This window comes from Ictidomys tridecemlineatus, chromosome 1, assembly GCF_052094955.1.
Source record: "Ictidomys tridecemlineatus isolate mIctTri1 chromosome 1, mIctTri1.hap1, whole genome shotgun sequence".
NCBI classification, from domain to species: domain Eukaryota; kingdom Metazoa; phylum Chordata; class Mammalia; order Rodentia; family Sciuridae; genus Ictidomys; species Ictidomys tridecemlineatus.
This window is the reverse complement of record NC_135477.1, coordinates 210,267,974-210,282,956: the sequence shown is the minus strand read 5'-3', so window position 1 is coordinate 210,282,956 and position 14,983 is coordinate 210,267,974. Positions and strand designations below refer to the sequence as shown.

At 37.7% G+C, this 14,983-nt stretch overlaps 1 protein-coding gene across 3 annotated transcripts in view; it reads left to right on the top strand.

Moving 5' to 3' along the window:
* Positions 1-14,983, top strand: part of Pik3r1 (phosphoinositide-3-kinase regulatory subunit 1) — an 84,788-nt gene that overhangs the window by 48,767 nt on the left and 21,038 nt on the right. For all 3 annotated transcript variants that reach the window (XM_005319542.5, XM_021722472.3, XM_040273800.2), the window contains 5 exons: positions 6,511-6,603; positions 7,085-7,159; positions 12,657-12,788; positions 13,563-13,764; positions 13,957-14,036. In XM_005319542.5, coding sequence (XP_005319599.2) covers positions 6,511-6,603; positions 7,085-7,159; positions 12,657-12,788; positions 13,563-13,764; positions 13,957-14,036 — 582 coding nt within the window. The remainder of the gene's footprint in view (positions 1-6,510; positions 6,604-7,084; positions 7,160-12,656; positions 12,789-13,562; positions 13,765-13,956; positions 14,037-14,983) is intronic.

Genomic DNA, 14,983 nt, shown 5'->3' with positions numbered 1-14,983 from the left:
TTTAGGTGATAAGAATCATAGTTAATTAGGCTGCCTGTCAAAGATTAAGTGTAATCTTGCATTTCCTGATCTCTTTACTCCAAGGCTTTAGCCAAGGCCATCAGAAGAGAAGCAGTAATGTCTGCTTATGCTTAATAAGAAGATATTTGCCTGCCATTTGTTTCTGATGTCAATCTGTTGTCTAGAAATAAAACCAAATGGGCAGAGGGTCTCACATCCCAGTCATTTGTTTTTAAGCTGTGGATCAGAAGAGATGAAGTGGCAGAAGATAAACTTGGAGATATTAAAGACTACTAAGTTTGGGGTATCTGAAAAGATTTGCAGACTTCAAGTTTAAATCTGTTGGCAACTCCTTTAATTCCCTCCTACTAGTTATCTCTGAAAATAATGCATTATGTTTGAAGATTTATTTTCACATCTACTCTTTCTACTCCTATTTTCAGTTGCCCATACTTTTTTCTCTCTTCTCCTCATCCAAAAAAGTCCTTGTTTTCTGCCAAGCTTAATGTAATTTATTACATAATCATTCCTAGTTCATTTTTTCTCCTCATTCAGAAAACTGGAGTCAAATAACTCAGAGGTTAGTATCACAGGAAAAGTGTAATAAATTGAAAATGATATTTGAGTTGACTTCTGAAAAAATATCGAATATTACTTATAGAACAAAGGCAAAATATTAACATCTACTCTATCAAAGCTACTTCTAACATGCCTCCTTTAAAAAGTATCAAGAAGACTCTTGCTGTCTTAATTATAATTGTTTTTGTCTTAAAATTTGCCATTGTGATTAAGTATTTCAAAACATTGTTAGCAGTATTAATCAAGATTATATGAGTAATTCTAACATTAATAAAGATTATGCTATCTGTACACTGGAAGCTATACCTACCATATATATGTGTGTGTTATATTATACTCTAATTTATATGCATAAATTATATATGTACATACATATATAAGTTGTATATACAATACATGCACACATACATATATAATTTACTTAATCTTATTTTCTCATGTAATTCCCATTTTATAAATGAAAAAACTGGGGTCCAAGCTGATTGACTTCCCCACTATACTAAGAGCTATCATCAGGATTAACATACAGACCTCTGGCTTCAAACCTATGACTTTTAATCACAAGCAATTATCAAGTGAGTATCAAAAATAAGGATCCATAGTTGGAGTTGTGCTTTGTTTTTGTTTTTTAGCGTCAAAGTACAGTGTTTAAGGTGGTGTTGCCTATAGAACTTACGAAGTTTAAAATTCAGGGTACTAACTAATGTAGGTATAAACTATAAATGTGTTTATAGGTTTATTTAGAAAAAGAATTGGGATTTGTTTAACTTTTGCCCATCAGAATGTTTCATTTGAAGTCATGAAACAGATTATTTCAGGCAGAAACAAAGTTTTGATTCTGTGGCAGTTAGACAGACTAACATCTTGATTTAATATTGATCCAAGTTTGCCTATATAATTTCTGTGTATTTTGTGTTGCATTTTTAGAGGAAAGCAGCAAAATTTCACACACTTCCAAGCCGCTTCCATCAGGAACGAAATACTTGGCTGGGGCCATCTCTGGAGTCCCAGTGTTTCAGCTTAAACTTTCCACTTGGCCCTGCCAGGCACTAACTTTAAAATATCTCTTTTTAATGGAGAACGCCTCCAAAGGTGCAGCTGTGTGCTGGTTTCATCTTGCACTTCACAGCGGTGTTGGCACCGCTTAGTGCAAAGAATGCCACCCTCTCCCACACACTGCTGGTGCCCAAGGACTGTTGAGGCCTGTCCGTGGTAGTGGTTTGGGAAGGCTTAAGTTTGAAAAGAAGGCTTTCTTCTGTTGCATGTGATTGGCTGTCACCAGGATGGGTGGGTGGGTTGCGGGGGTGGTGGCATCAGTGGAAGATGCAGCCTCTGATGTGTCATCAAAGTTCTTTCTACAGTTTGGTACACCTGGATCCCGGGTGATCTTGTCAATGTTGAAAATGATTCCTCCTTTCTTTTGAAATAGTGTGTGTGTCTTGGATTCACTACTTTTGGACCTTTTAGCTCTTCTTTATTTTTCCTTACCTGATACTGATTTCTTTTTGATCAAAAAAACAAAAATAAAGGGACAAACTCAATTAAGTGGACAAAAGGGGTTGGATTGTAGTAGTGGAATCTACAAATTCCGCCAGGTTCTTCAGAGTGGACCTGGTTCTCCAGACTTTAGACAATGTGCTACAGCTGCCTTCAAAATCAAAATGCAGTTCTTATTCTGGTATAAAAATCATGCTAGCAGATGAAATCCAATGAGAATTTATATGTAAACTTTAGAAGGATCACACTTTGTCAATTTGTGTTTTACTTATAACTCTACCCTATATGTTTTATATTTTAATTATTTTTATTCCAATTATGTTTTGGTTTATCAAATTGTAGATGTGATACTTTATTATGAACTGGTCAAAGAACAACTTACCAAGTTTGGTAATTCCTAAAATTGCCATTTCCCATTAAAATCCCTTAAAATGAAATTTATGAAAAAAATATAGACCTACCTTTATATTTCCCGTCTGTTACATATGCTGATAGGGTAGTGTTTGTTTTGTTCAGTATAAGAAAAGTATTTGTGGGAAAGGATCCTTTTGTGAACTAAACATCCACTTAGCAACAGAAATGGTTTATAGTTTATCAAAGAAAATGAAAGGGTATACACTTTCATATTAGAGTGTTTTTAAATTTTACAATGCTTTTAAATGTTTTTAAATTTTACAATGGAATGAAAGGAATAATTGATTTTAGGATTCTTGTAAGAATATTTTACTTTAGAATATCTTTTAGAGTTTTGATTAATTCTGATGCTAAAGTTAGTGAAATGAACTTACAAACTTCTTGGGTAGGGCTGCCATATTCCCTATGTCTAAATATTTCACAGGGGAAGTGGACTGAATCACAGATATTGTACTAGGGAATAGGAAATCCTTGAATTGTTTTTTTTTTTTAATCATCTCTTGTAAATTTTACTTTTCAAACTCCCGTTTTAAAATCTTCATCAGCTATAGTAATTCATGCCTTTGAACAATAAACTTTTTAATATTAAAATTCAATATATTACAAAAAGAGCTCTACCTTCCATATGTGTGTCAATTTTTTTTTTCTTTATTAGATAATCTGGCGGCAGTATGAAATACTCTCAGTGACCTCACGATGGTTTCAGAAACTTCATAAAACTCCAGTATAAGTAAAACAAATGCTATTGTGTAGCTCAGGATAAGTGCAGGTAAACTAAATGTCATGGACAAAAAAAGCATGGGGGGGCTGGGGATGTGGCTCAAGTGGTAGCGCCATTGCCTGGCATGCGTGCGGCCCGGGTTCGATCCTCAGCACCACATACAAACAAAGATGTTGTGTCCGCCGAAAACTAAAAAACAAATGTTAAAAAAATTCTCTCACTCTCTCTCTCACTCTCTCTTTAAAAAAAAAAAAAAAAGCATGGAAGAATAAAGAAAGTAAGCTTTTGCTTTTTAAAAATGTCTTCAGTTCAAATGAAGAGAGAAGGGTGGAAACCTGCATGTAGCATTTGCCAACCCAGCACTAGAACAACTGTCGGGTGCACATTTCAATTACAATTAGATGAAATTTTTAATTATCGTTTAATTTAACTTTCATATTTGCCTTCAGAAATGATCATGTTGATAAGATTCTGGAAGGAGATAAGGCTTTATTAAGTAATTCCATTTTTAGTGCCAGCGTAGAATTTTTTTTTCCATTTAAAAAAATGCTAATTTATGAGAGAAAGGAAAGCAGAATCAGCCTGTTAGTTGCGTAAGTGTTGTGTGGATATGTTTATTGTATATTCACTAATCCATCTTTAGTTTTCTGAATTTGGGAGTGTGCTCAGATCTGTTGGTTTGATAGAGCTAAGTACATACTCAGTAGCATTTCTCTATACCATTGCCCTACCTTTACGTTTCCCTTCTGTTACATATGCTGATAGAGTAGTGTTTGTTTTGCTCACTATAAAAATAAAGTATTTGTGGGAAAGGATCCTTTTGTGAACTGAACATCCACTTAGGCCAACAGAAATGGTTTATAGTTTATCAAAGAAAATGAAAGGGTATACACTTTCATATTAGAGTGTTTTTAAATTTTATAACACTTTTAACTAAAAAGACTGAAACTTTATAAAGACATTTGTATTTTGAGTGCTTATCAGATACATTCACATTTTAACATTTAGAAACTTGGAGATACCATTAATGGATTTTTTTTTTCAGGAGAATCATCTGCATGGATTTTTTTTTTTTTTATCAAAAATAGTAAGTCCTAGGGCTGGGGCTGTAGCTCAGTGGCAGAGTACTTGCCTAGCATGTGTAAGTCACTGGGTTTGAACATTAGCAACACATAAAAAACTAAACAAATAAAGGCATGTTGTCCATCTACAACTATACAATAATTTTAAAAATTAGTAAATCCTAAAACTTATTACTCCATACAGCTTCTAGCCCCATTCATGGACATTCTAATTCTGGGGATGTAGTGCAGCCTGGGAATCTGCATTCCATAGTGTTCTCCAGGTGGTGATCAGTGTTAGGAGAGCTGAGGTTCCCACCCGTCTCTCTGAATGGTGCCTGTTAATGGCATTATCTGTTTTGCCTTTATGTTCTAACCAAAAGATGTTAGAGTGATTTTGCAGTTGTTTAAAGTCACCCAAGAAACTGGTGACCTTTTAAGGGCCTCAAGTCCAAATACTGATTAGCCCTGTGTCAGGATGCCATCTCAGAGATAGCACACAATGACTCAGAAATCTTTCATCTGTCATTGATGATATTTTCCCTTATGCAGGATACCAGACTGACTGTACCCTCTGATATTTGGTCACTAGTTGCATGTTGGTATTTCAATCTAAATCAATTAAAATTAAGAATTCGGTCCCTGGATTTTGTAATGGCTACATTTTAAGTGCTTAGTAGCCACTATGACTAGTTGCTGCTTTATTGAGAGCACAGCTATAGAAATATTTTCATTATTGCAGAAAAGTTTTATCAGACAGCCCAGCTATAGGATTTTCCTCCTGTTATAATTTAGCTCTTCTCATTTTATCCTGAGTTGCAGCAATGGCTGATAGAGACAGGTGCAAAATTATATATGATGTCTGTTATAGGACATAGTACAATCTTCAAGGATCTTAAACCAGAGTGTTTAGGATTTGCAACATAATTTACTTAAATCATTCTTAGTTCTGAGGTCAAAATTTAGTGACACAATTGTATTTTTGAATCATGAATCTGTCATTAACTCTTAACTAACATTAATTCTTAGTACTTGATATATGGGCTTAATCAGAAATCTGCTTAACCAGGTACATAGTTTATAATAAAGAATTATACCATTAAAATCTCACTGAAACAAAATTGCAACTATTTAGTCTTTCTTAGATTATATGAACTATTCAGGTCAGAGTGCAAAATGTAGATTTTACTTGTCTAAAGTTATTTATAGATGGCTAGTAAGTAGGTTGCACAGATAGACATTTTCTTAAAGACTGTCACCCATATTTTGAAGTTTGAAAAAATTCAGGTGAATATATTTAGCGCCCTCTTCTGGCATATTTTGAGAAAATTATTTTTACTTTAAAACTTTTGTGGTTTTTTTGGAGTAATAATACAGCCATCAGTGTAATATCATAAAAAATTGTTCATGAATGTCATTCAATCAGATTTCTCTGTGTCATTACAATTGGTAAAACATACAAATCATACAAATAAAGCATGGAGAAACAGCTTATCAAAGCTTCACAGTTCTTAAATTACTAACTGCCCAAAATATATGTAAGCAAATAAGGGCTCTGACAGCAATAACACAGGGACTTAATTTGATGTCAAGTGGACAGTGATCATTTGTATTGGCTTGCAGCCACCCCTTGCATTTGTGGGGTTTGAGGTGGAGTGCAAAAAGATGCCCAAGTATCCTGAGTCTAAATATTTTAGTTAGACATCATGCTAACATTCAACAGAATCTCATCTGTTTCCCCATCTGGATAAGGATTGTTTCATAATAACCAGGAGGCCAGTTTGAATTTCTTAAGCTCCTCAGAATATTGCTCCAGAGCAGGGTGATACAGGGAGAGCATGAGCCTGGCTCCTCCCTGGCTTATCCTGCTCATCCAAACTCCAGTCCAGCCCTAGACCCCTGCCAGATTCAGCCCACCTCTGAATTCTGGGGTGCACCTGAACATGGAAGGTTCAGGAGTCCTGGGGAGAATGCCCTAGGGAGAGAGGTCTTAAGAGATCATGTGGCTGGGAATCATAGGATTCTAGGCTGGTACTCTGAATATATCCTAGGAGAAAAGAAATGGGCATTTCCCCTAGCCCTGAAAGTGTACAGCCTGGGGTGGGGGTCTCTCTTACTTGGACCTAAGTTTGCTACTGTCAAATGTAAATAAATTATATTTAAAATAGTCTTTATTGTGGTCTAATGTGTTTGATTCTCCTAAATTAAATATAATTGTGGGATTTTGTTTGTTTGCAGCTTTGACCCTTCCCGATCTGGCAGAACAATTTGCCCCTCCTGACATTGCCCCTCCTCTCCTCATCAAGCTCGTGGAAGCCATTGAAAAGAAAGGTAACCAGACTGCTAGAGGTTGGCAGTTCACTTGTTGAGACCCTTATTTCATGGATGTCACAATTTATGTGTATTTCTGGGACATTTATTAAATAAATTTCTTACTACCTGAAATATGAAGATACTTTGCTAGACGTCCCCCCCTTACCGCCCCCCCCCCCAGCTATTTAGGTCTCTTTACTGGGGAAATAATCTTGGCCTGTGATTTCTAGCTCTAGGTTAACATATAGTTTACTGTATGGAAACTCTTATGTATTCCATAATTTAATAAACATGATTAACTTGCTTCTTAGTGGCCAGCTGGTTTTGCCAAAATTATTGACATGCTAGATAAGATTAATAGTAGGAGTTGACTTCCAAGAATGTTTGGTACACATCTAGAATAGATACGACATGGAAACTGGAATGTCTCTCTGGCAGAAGGCTCACAGGTTCTCCAGAGAGCTGTGTTTGGCATACATGGTTCTGTTTTGTGCCCTAGGTCTGGAATGTTCGACTCTATACAGAACACAAAGCTCCAGCAACGCTGCAGAATTACGACAGCTTCTTGATTGTGGTGAGTGTCACAGAGTTACACATGCAAATGGGAAATGTAGGTCTCACCTTGCTGCTTCCAGTAATGCACACACACACACACACACACACACACACACACACACACACTGACATTGCCCCTTTGAAGGGAACTCAAATCATGCACAGTTCCCTCCACCCTATTGTGTTAACAGTATAAACCAGTATGAACCTTTGATGTTTGTCTCCCTGAGTTGGGGTGTGTGTACACCTGCCTGCTGGCATGTTGACCATCATCACAGCCATGGGCCCCTGCATTCTCCAAGAATTACAGAGAAGAAAAATGACCTTGGGATTTCTCTGGCTCTGCACATCTACCATCTTTCCTTGACCTTTCTGTTGGCCACATTAAACCCATCTGGATCAGCTAAACAGTGTTTATATGAGGGTGTCCCATCTGACATCCTCTTCCTTTCTTTCTTCATTCCCCTTTCTTTCTTCTTTTCCTCTCCCCACCCACTGCCCCATCTGGCTGGCTGACCTGCTATTTTCCTTTCTTGCTTGCTCGGTTTTTCATGCATACATACATGCATCAAGTAACAGAATGATATTGATTGTTTTATTCAGTCACGTACTGGCAAATCAACTCTCTGGAAAGAAGCCCTGGTTTGTAACATCTGCCCATTTCTGTGGCATAAATATCCCCACTGTGGTTGATTTCAAGCTAACCAACGTGATGTCACTGAATGTGGAGCTGGGGAGAATTGAGGACAGTTGGCGCCTAAGAGCCAGGACAAACCAGCGCCAGCACACCATTGGGCAAGTGACACCAATTCAGCCAAGTGGTGGCTTTATATTTGCTTACTCCCTCCTTTGCCATAAAGGAAAAAAAAAAAAAAACTGTACAATTGGTTTACTTGCTGTCATTTACGTGGATAATTTTCTCTTGTCAACTTCTAGAATATCTCAAGTCCTTTATTTCCTCATGGTATATTTATTCTTTTTAGAAATACACTTTTCAATCTCACATGATATTTCAACTGGATTTGAATGCTTGAACCAAAAACAAAAGAGTAAAACTCGGTCCTAAATGAAGCTTCTTAGAAGTACAACTGTACAGGACTGCTTATGTGGTGGTATTTAGTAAATGAGAATTGAAATTTAAGGCAGCTTCAGAATAAGCTGACTTAGGAAAATTTTTTTAAAAGATGTTTCTTGGAGAAAAGAATGAAACTAGTTCTTTTTTTTTTTTTTAAGTTGTCAATGGCCCTTTATTTTAGTTATTTATATGCAGTGCTGAGAATCAAACCCAGTGCTTCACACAAGCTAGGCAAGTACTCTACCATTGCGCTAGCTACAAACTCAGCCCAAGTCTAATTCTTTATCAATAAATATTTTCACTTAAAATGTACTGCACAAATGTTTTGACATTTTTTTTGAAAAAAAAATTGTTTAAATTGTATTTCCCCTTTGTACCTGGAAATCAGCCTTGAACGTACAGTGCAAATCCTCTTTGCTGCTATGTCTTCTATACTTCCCACAGAGTAGGTCATTACAAGTTGTTTGGCAGAAAATTCAAGGTGAAAAGACTTGTTTTTCTGTATTTCCAACAATATTACCAGTGTATTAAGGAAACAATGAATTTTGTCCTCAACCAATTGACATAGAGATAAGTGTTCTGGTCAGAAAGTTGGTCAAATTGAACATGTTAAAAGTCACAGGAAATGTTTAGACCTCAGAAACTGATGAAATAGTGGTTAGGTTTTTAAAGGTGACCGATACAAAATGATGCACATTCGCTTAAAAAAAAATTCACACCACCTTGAGATGGTGTAAACAACCAAGATTCACGTCAACAATATATTTTGACTGACAGTTTTCCTCCCCCTTTGAAATCAAGACATACGTATGAAAAGCTGCCTTCGTTTAAATTCTGGGCTATAAAAAAATGAATCTACCCTCCGCCCCCGAAAAGTAAGCAGACTTGGAAGTGGATTTGCTAATTCTGTTTCCAGCTTTAAAATTGTTCAATACATTAAAATACTGTAATATTCTGGAGAAAGCTCCAAGATAAATCTGAAAAAAAAAATCATAGCTTTAAATCAACCTTGTGAATTTCTAGCATCTGAAAAGAACAAATGTAGGGGACAGCAGCCTCCTTTTATTAACACCTAAGTTACTTTATTTTATCCACACACTAACCTTATAAGCATTAGTTACTTTAACTTCCAGAAAAGGAAGCTGACCCTTAGGTAGGTAAATTCACTCACATTGCACAGTGGCCGAGTGGTATAAAACTGTGTCTTATAGCCAAACAGTTCTGGCTCCAAAAGCCCTTGTTCTGTTCTTTTTTTCTTTTTTCTTTCCCCACTATTTTGCCCTAAAATGAATCATTTCTTCTCTCCTTTTCTCAATTTGAATATTAATAGTATGAATTTTTCTCCTGACACTTTCTAGTTCCTCTTAACAGGAATCTGGCTCTTAACCTTGGCACTATTGGCATGTTAGGGTGGATAATTCTTTGTCAAGAAGAGTGGAGGACACTGTCAGTGCATTACAGGATGTCTGGCCACATCCCCAGTCTCCACCCACTGAGTGCCTGCCTCCCCCAGTTGTGACCTTCAAGAATGTCTAGACATTGCCAGATGTCTCCCGACCCACCCCACTCACAATGGGAACCACTAACCTAGATAGTGGTGGGGTGGTGGCATCTTTCCAGTGGAAAGGTAGGGTAAGGTGTTGGTAAACACTATGTGACTCTTCAAAAGTCATCTCAGAATAGCTGTGGTGGCTTTTGGAAGAGCATGTTGAGATGGTTTTCATGCAGAAAAGGAGTCTCATAGCCTAGAAGTTGGAAACTCCAAGAAACTTTAGAAGTTATATTACAAATAACGATGATGATGATAAAAGTAATACAATTTACTGCGCCATGAACTGTAGTGGAATTTGACATGTGGTGAGTTAGCCAAAGACCTGTGGGAGGTAATTTCTTTCAAACACTGTAATAGCTCCTTGGGAAACACATCACGTGTCATAGGAAAGGGCTTTGAAATTAACATCACTCTGAGGACTATGTAGTTCAATCCACAAGCAAATAGCACATTTCTATCTATGTGCTGGACTGAGGGATGTAGGAAGAGCAGGTGAGAGCTACAGCCCCTGCCTGCTCCTGCAGCACCCTCTGCCTGATAGGGGAGACACATCATCCTGCATCACTACCATACTGTTTGCTAGCTGTCTTGATGGAGGCATGGCTCGTCAGCACTGTAGGAGAACAGAAGGGAACCCTGCCTGACAGAGGGACATGTGAATATTTAGTCTTGATGTTCATACACCATGGCCAAATGGCTTCACACATTTTTCAGGATGAGCAAATTCAGTAATATTAATTTGCTGGGCAAAGATGTATTAAATGAAGCATGCAGGGGTGAAGTACACAAGGAGCTAGAGGCTTGCCAAGCAGTTGATGACTGTGGAGAGTTCCTGTCATGATACACATACAGTTTTATTGAACAATATTTTGTTACACTAGTATTTGCACACTTTCAATGTTGGTTCTGTATGCAAAGACCTACTTTAGTCCTTCTCTTACTTGTTAGAGGTGTCAGGTATTTCTGCTTAGCTCTTAATAGGATATTTAAGGGCTATAGCACTTTTTGTCCCTCCACCTTCTTTTTTCCCTTCTGGTGCTGGGTACTGAACCTACTCGTGCAAGGTAAGCACTCTGCCACTGAGCCACACCCCCACCCCTTGCCTCTTCACCTTTTTCTCAAACCAACCTAGCCACGACTTATACCAGATTCACTTTTCTTAGAAGTTTGTAGTGTTGTGTAGTAATCTTTCCTAACATTCACCTACTTAGTGAGGCAAGTTTGGCTTATGGTAATGATGTGTCCAGTGAATCTCTGTGGCCTTGGTCTCATCTTAGGGGGATTTATAATATCATACTTAGTCCAAGTGTCCCCAGGACACGGTCTTCTATTCACTAACTCTCTGGCAACTCGATAATTGGATACTTTCTCATTCTTTCTCAGTCCACTGCCCAATCCAGTTACCGTTGCATTATTTCTTGATAATGGCTTGCTGGCTTCTATCTGCATTAGAATTCAGACCCCATCCCTTTGCTTCATTACCAAAACCAATGCCTTTACTTCCAGCAGCCCTCCTTTCCAGTGTACTCTTAACTCTACAGTTAAAAAAGCTGTATAAAAATGTAGTGCTTTGGACATTGACCCACTTGTTCTCTGTTGAATACCTGAGTCCCAGATAACTTTCCTCAAGTTATCCTTCATTACCAGTGAGCATCCTTCAATAGTGGCCAAATGCCTGTCCTTGTTTTAGATGTCTATGAACAACTGCTCCTTGCACTCCTCCTCTCTGCTGGGCATAGTGCCTTTTTCTATTGCAAGGACTCAGAGCATCATACACAGTGAGTGCTCAGGCGGCATTTTTTGATTAGCATCACCCCTTTATTGAATTGCTTGACCTCTTTTCCAGCTGAGAGATCTATTAGGCAGATATGCTTATCTTTTTTTCAGAGATGGTCTGATGCCCACAGGTTAGATTAGTAACAGTCACCATTAGGGGGAAACATTCTGAAACTGTTCAAATTATTTTTATGGATTTTCTTGATTGACAGCTGAAAGTCTGTAGTATCTTACTATTTAATCTATCACTCTGTTAGGTTAGATTTATATTAATTCTGAGATGCAGTATGTATCAGTTTATGTCTGAGACAATGTATTTTGCTCTTGTGATTTTGGGCAGTCTTTCCTTGTGACTCATCCTCCCTTCTCAATCAGGCAGACCCACCCTCCAGAGGGTATTTGGGAATGTGGGGTTATGTTACTTTGCTAGGACTGCCATAGCGCAATACCCCAAACTAGGTGGCTTAAACCACAGAAATGCCATTCGCACAGTTCTGGAGGCTGGAAATCCAAAATGCAGGTGTAGGCATGCTCGCTTTCCTCTGAGGGCTCTTTCCTTGCCTCTCAGAAGACAGTCTTCTCACTGTGTCCTCATGTGGTCTTTTCTGTGTGCACACATCCTTGTTTCTCTGTGTGTCTTAGTCTCCTCTTCTTATAAAGATATCATCACATTGGACTAGGGCCTACCCCAATGGCTTCATTGTCACAAAATCACCTAGCTCTTAAGGGCCTTATCCCCAAATATAATCACTTTCCAAGTTCTTAGGGTTTGGGCTTCAACATATGAATCGGGAAGGGACATAATTCACCCGTAACAGTGACATTATTATTTTTTTTCATTGCCTCAAAGTCTGGGAATATGTTGGCATCATGGCAAGGAGCCAAAAATGCTTAATGCTTACAACACATGGGGTAGATCTACATAAAGAAAAATTGTTCTACCCCCAATTTAGGAGCAAGGCCTCTGAGAAACACTACTAATAAATATTCCATGTCTTACATTTGTCCTCATTTTGCTTCCTTTCCTGTGTCACATTTAAGTCCCACATTTGGAAAATTGGCCCAACTGTTAGATAAATGTCTGAAATATTTCTTAAAATGGTTCTTTCCTAGATGCCGCCTCCTTGGACTTGGAAATGATCGATGTGCAAGTTTTAGCAGACGCTTTCAAACGCTATCTCCTGGACTTACCAAATCCTGTCATTCCAGTAGCTGTTTACAGTGAAATGATTTCTTTAGCCCAAGGTTTGTTTTCTCTTCTGAAAACCTCTTTCAACATATATTGGGTTCTGGATATGCTGTAAACTCTGTGAAGTGCTGCATATAAGGAGATGGTATTTAGGAAATATCAGTAGTAAGCCTCCTCTCCCTCTCACTACCACCAAGAATTCCCTTCCTTATCAGGGCATCCAATAGAAGACCCAGAGTCTCATTTGCTTATAAGATTGTCCACATGTTGAACTGGCTAATTCTTAACCTTTGATCAGTATTAACAAAGATCAGTCTATCTGAAGGACATGGTGTTCCAAATACCAGTGTGAGATTTGGGGACCCAGCATAAAACCCAGTGACTGAGGATGTTCTTGGCCATCTTTCCCAAGTGCCCATAACAATTTTTTCTGAAGGATGAGGATTCAGTTAGAGAAGTCTCCGTTCACTGCTTTGGGACAGGAAATTGTGGTCCATAACCTTCAAAGTCAAACCTGTGCTACTTATCTGATGCTCCTCAGAATTAACCAATCGCTTGAAGCCACTCAATAGTGGGCAGGTTTCAACCATCACACCCTGAACATCTTGTGGTTTTTTACACAAAGAGTTTCTTGCATTTCTATTTGACTTTTTTTTTCTTTCTCACAATTCATTTTCTAATAAGAAGAACAAACGTCCAATGTACTTCTCCTGAAGACTTTTAATTGACTCCTTCTGTAGCTAAAGGAAAGAACAGGACTGGTCTTGGTATGCATTAACTGATACCCAGAAACAGTCTTACTCTTTTTCTTTCTGTTTCCTAACTTGCAGAAGTACAAAGCTCCGAAGACTATACCCAGCTGTTAAAGAAGCTTATTAGGTCGCCTAACATACCTCATCAGTATTGGCTTACACTTCAGTATTTGCTAAAACATTTCTTCAAGCTCTCTCAAACCTCCAGCAAAAATTTCTTGAATGCAAGAGTGCTCTCCGAAATTTTCAGCCCTATGCTTTTTAGATTCCCAGCAGCTAGGTAAGTAAAAAAGGGACTCATGAACTTGGGGGTGAGGAGGGTAGTCCTAAAATGATCCATCATTCACTGTGTTCTAAAGAAACTGCTTCATAAACATGAGCAGATTTTTACCACAAACATCACTTGAATGTATAAATGAAAACGAATCTGTTTTTAGTGATGAGGTTTCTAACAAAACTCTCTTTCTTGCAGCTCTGATAATACTGAACACTTCATAAAGGTTATAGAAATTTTAATCTCCACTGAATGGAATGAACGACAACCAGCACCAGGTAAGGCTTTGTGACATTCAACATTCTCTCATTGTGTGGGTGTTTTTAAACCTTAAAAGCAGTGGCTTCAGACTTCCTCTGAAGTAACATAAGTTTTTGGTATGGTAGAATTACAATCCACAGTAATATTTTACTTGTGATTCATAGAAAAAATAGCAGAATGGTAGTGAGTATGATAAACACCCAGGTTTTAGCATTTGCAGATTATGAGTTGTCTTGGTGTTAGATGAGAGTTGGGTGAGTTCCTTAGACTCACCAACTTCTGGACCTCTAGTTGTTGAGTAAATTTATGGAGTTCATTTTAGTTGTTGACATTTTTATTTTTCTTTCTAATACTTCTAAAGTAGGGGATTTATAATTATTATATAATTTTTAAAACATTTTGGAGTGTGATTTTTGGAAGTGAGTATGCTGAGAAATGTCTATCAAAATAAACATTTTCAATAGTGCAAGCAGCGTGAAAGCCCGGTGTTCACTGCAGCAAGTTAGAGGAAGCCAGGCACTTCTTTGAAAGCAGGCTGGGGTTCAATTAGCCATTTAACAAAGCAGGAAATGTAGGCTATGTAATTTAAAGTGATTTTTTTTTTAAAAAAACTGTGAAGAGTCCAAAAGATCTCATTTTGCTATACACTTGTGGAGTGTGGTCATTTAGAATAGCAATAAAGGACCTATAGGTGAAATGAAATTTCAGGACCAGTAGAAAGTGTTGCCTGTAGTCTTGATTTATAAATAGAATTTAAATGAAGCACCATGAATTTATATTATTCATTATAGGTAATGCATGCAGATTACTGTGGTTGTCTTTGTATTCACAGGCCTGGGGACCCAGGCACCACTGTCATGCAATAGAGATAAGTTGTGCTTTTCTATCAGATATTGCAGAGACAGCTTTGATTATTTACATCCAGATGGGAGAGCCCCAAAGAGGCAAGGACCTGGGCTTAAAC